A 3,584-nucleotide genomic window follows, 5' to 3' on the forward strand; every position below is an offset into this window, starting at 1 on the left:
TTTTGGACTTTGATTACAAATAATTGCGTCAATCATATTTCTTACGGGACACATTATTATCTTTGGAGCTTGCAAGGTCCGTCTCATTTATTTTTTTCTTTATGTATTTATATATCAATTAATTTAATTCCTGTTCTCCTTATGCCCCATTCTCTTCCTACAGACAGCTGTTTATTCTGTTTAATGTGTGTTCTCCGGCAGACAGCCTTCGGACTTCATCTTCACCATCAGATCTCCTGGTCTCCAGCCTGCTGGCCCACACTACTGATCTGGACTTGCCAGCCTCCATCATTACATGAGCCAATTCCTTTTAATAAATCTCTCTCTCTCTCTGTCTGTCTATGTATCTATCTATCTATACACACACACACACATACATCCTATTGGTTCTGTTTCTCTAGAGAACCAGACTAACACAATACCCATGGAAGGAATTACCATTTGTTGCCTACCCGCTCTCCCAGTGGTGGACAACAGATTTTCTTTAAGATCTATGAAGATCATAACAGAAAGACCACAGGGGACATCGTCATATGTGTCCCCCCATGGACCTGTGTGAGAATTTTTCAGATTTCAGACAAATTGTTTCACAGACCCACAGCCCCTTGATTAAAGGGGGGGCAGATCCCCTTGAGGAAGGACTCTGTGCCACTGCTAAAAGTACACACTGTAAATTTCCTCTAAGCTTTCCTCAAAAGAAAACCATCCAACCATTTAAAAAATGTTTAGATTCAATAATTACACACTAGAAATACAATTCCCTTAGACTAATTGTTTTAAAAACTGTCTCTTAAAATGTCAAGAACCTAGCAAACAACCTCCAAAAATTTCTAAAGAGTTTTTAATTTTATTTAAATTGGCCATTAGGTGAATTGATCATTAAAAGCAGTTTCAAGTGAATTAACCCTTAGCTATTCTCCATGGCTGAAACCTCATGTTTGTTTTAATCTGTGGCTTCCTTGGACCATTTCTGTCTTTGGCTTCCCAAGTCTATTCACTGTGGGGAAACTAAGGCCACTCAACTCAAAAGAGCTCTTGGTGTTGTAAAGATTGGAAGCCAAAGAATTGTTTGTCCTTACTCCCTTCCAGCTTGAGCATCTATAATTCTAGACACCAGCTACCCTTGCAGACCAATGCAGACCTACGGACTTAGAGGACCCAACATCATTGTGTTCAAATGTAACCTGAAGGACTTCTACGTAGGAGTGTATTGAAAGGAATGAAAGCACTCTGAGAGCTTTATTCATTATGCCTAACCAGTCACATTTTTATTAGCAGTTGGTAGCTAAGGAGTCTTCATTAAAAGAAAGAAAAACTGGAGAGAAAGCTTTGCTGAAGCGAAATGAATTGACATCGGGAAACGCAAGCTATAGTGTGGACCATGCTTGCTGAAAGGTTCTCCTTGGTTAAGGAGGATCTCTTAGTGGCTTGACAAGCCCTTGTCAGCACCTGGAGAGAATGTGGAGCTGGACTCGGAGTAAAGTTAGCAAGCAGAGAGCATGCATGCTTGGCCAGAGGCAGGCACCAGGGGGTGGCTATGCGCTTGTAGACAGCAGCAGACTTCAGGGGAGGTGTGAAGAGTGCTTCCTCAACAAAGCGTTCCCCTACAGAAGCTGGACTCCTGGCTAGCTAGGAAGTCGGCAAGCAGGTGCAGGCTTTGCAGAGACTTGAGGGAGTTGGTTGGAAGCAATTGGAGCCACTACTGGACAAATTGCCTAAACCTGTCACACAGCAAGCTGGTTGGCAGGAAGGGGATCTGCAGCCACTTTGGTTGCAGGAAGTGGGTCCACCACAAGTTGGTTGGCCAGAAAGCATGGTTCCACAGGAGGCTGGCTTACAAGAGTTCTTTACAGAACAAGGGGGCTGGCAGTTATCCACTGGCTGGCAGAAGAAGGATATGGAAGGAGCTGGTACGCAGTAAAGTGGCCAGCAAAGGGAGGACACGCAGTAAGTAGGGTTGCAAGAACTGAACACACAAGTCGATGGCTGGCAGGGAACTGAGTGGCAAGACTTGAAAACATAGCAGATAGGTTGGTAATAAATTGATTTGCAAGGCTGATCTTCACCACCAACGGGTTGACATGAACCTGCTTGGCAGCAAGTTGGCTGGCATGGACTAGCCGCACAGATGGTTGGTGGGCAAGATGTTTCAGGACAGGAAGTTACCTCAGCAGAGCAGGATGGATGGCAGGACTTACTGTCACAGCAGACTGATTGGCCACAAGCTGCCTGGCACAATCCGGACGTGTAGACATGTTCCTGGCAGGAGCCTTGTTGGCAGGGGCTGGGTTCACAGCACTTTACCTGATAACGGGTGGACTCTGAGCAGGAGGGCTGGCTTGAGCTAACCAGACAAGGAGACTGACCAGTGCGATATTCATAGCACACTGCGCAGGAGCAAATGGGTTGGCAAACAAAACCCACACAAGAAGTTGCTGGAAGGCAGGTAGGTTGGCAAGAAACACGTTCACAACCACTTGCGGCAGTGCTGGATGGCTGACAGTTTTCTTGGCATGTGACCAGTTGCCACGTTCTGCTCTGGCAGGAACTAGGCAAATAGATACTGTTTCGGAAGCTGCTGTCATTTGAGCATATGGAGATGGTGGCCACAGCTGGAACGGCCGCGGTGCCTCCAGGAAAACAGCTGCCCTCCATGGTGCTGGTGCTAATCCTGCGGGGAAGTTGCAAACTCAGTATACCTGAGTTAGAAAGACATCTAATGCCTAGGGGCTTTTATAGTCCTTCGCTAGGGGTGTTGGCACGACAGAGAGCATCTTTCCTTGTTGTTGTTTCCACTCATTTGCATACAAACATCTGGTTAGCAGGCTTCAGGAGCCTGGGAGATGTTGTCCCCACATTAAAAACTTGTCTATTGAGTTGGGAGTTTTCTCTGCTGAGTTTGGATTCCTTGATGCTACTCCTGCTCTGGGATGAGCTGTCTCTTTTACAGGATGTTCTCCAGCCTCCCTGAAGCTAGCCTGCCCCTGCACTAACCTCTCATCAGGGGGCCGCAGCCCAGCCAAAGCAGCCCGCTCCTCCGCCAGGAATGCAGTTCCACACCATCAGGAAATGAAGCTCTGACCCAATTGAGGGAGGAGGATGTCAGAGACGGCAAGCAGAAAATCAGGCAGTGCATCCCAAGGACACTTCAGTGTCTCCACCTCTTTCTAGAACCTTCCCATTTGGCTTTCCTGAAACTCAACTTTACTAGTACCACTAATAATAATAACAAGAGTAATGCTTCCATTTTTAGCATGCTTACCATGCACCAAGTCCTTGACTGCATTTTTTCATTGAATCTTTGCAGTGATCCCAGTTGGTGGGTATAATTGTCACCACTTTGCTGGAGGTAGCAAAACTAACTTAAAGAGTTTAAATCATGTTCCCCAAATTACACAAGTAATAACAGGTAGAAATAAGATTCAAACCTAGGTTGGGTTGACCCTGAAATGTCTGATCTTAACCACTGATTAGACCTTCTGGATTTTGGTGGGGGGACAACTCTAATATAGTGATTGAAGGCTGAACCCATGAGCACGCTGGCTCATGGGTTACAGTGACTGTAACCAGCAGCTGGATCAAGC

The 3,584-nt window shown here is 46.0% G+C and overlaps 1 protein-coding gene across 1 annotated transcript; it reads right to left on the reverse strand.

The window, feature by feature from the left end:
• Positions 1 to 1,629: 1,629 nt before the first annotated feature.
• Positions 1,630 to 2,655, reverse strand: KRTAP29-1 (keratin associated like protein 29-1). Its single transcript, XM_058562044.1, has one exon. It carries the CDS (start codon positions 2,653 to 2,655, stop codon positions 1,630 to 1,632), a length of 1,026 nt encoding a protein of 341 aa, XP_058418027.1.
• Positions 2,656 to 3,584: the final 929 nt, after the last annotated feature.

The sequence above is a fragment of the Diceros bicornis genome, chromosome 18 (assembly GCF_020826845.1).
Source record: "Diceros bicornis minor isolate mBicDic1 chromosome 18, mDicBic1.mat.cur, whole genome shotgun sequence".
NCBI lineage: Eukaryota > Metazoa > Chordata > Mammalia > Perissodactyla > Rhinocerotidae > Diceros > Diceros bicornis.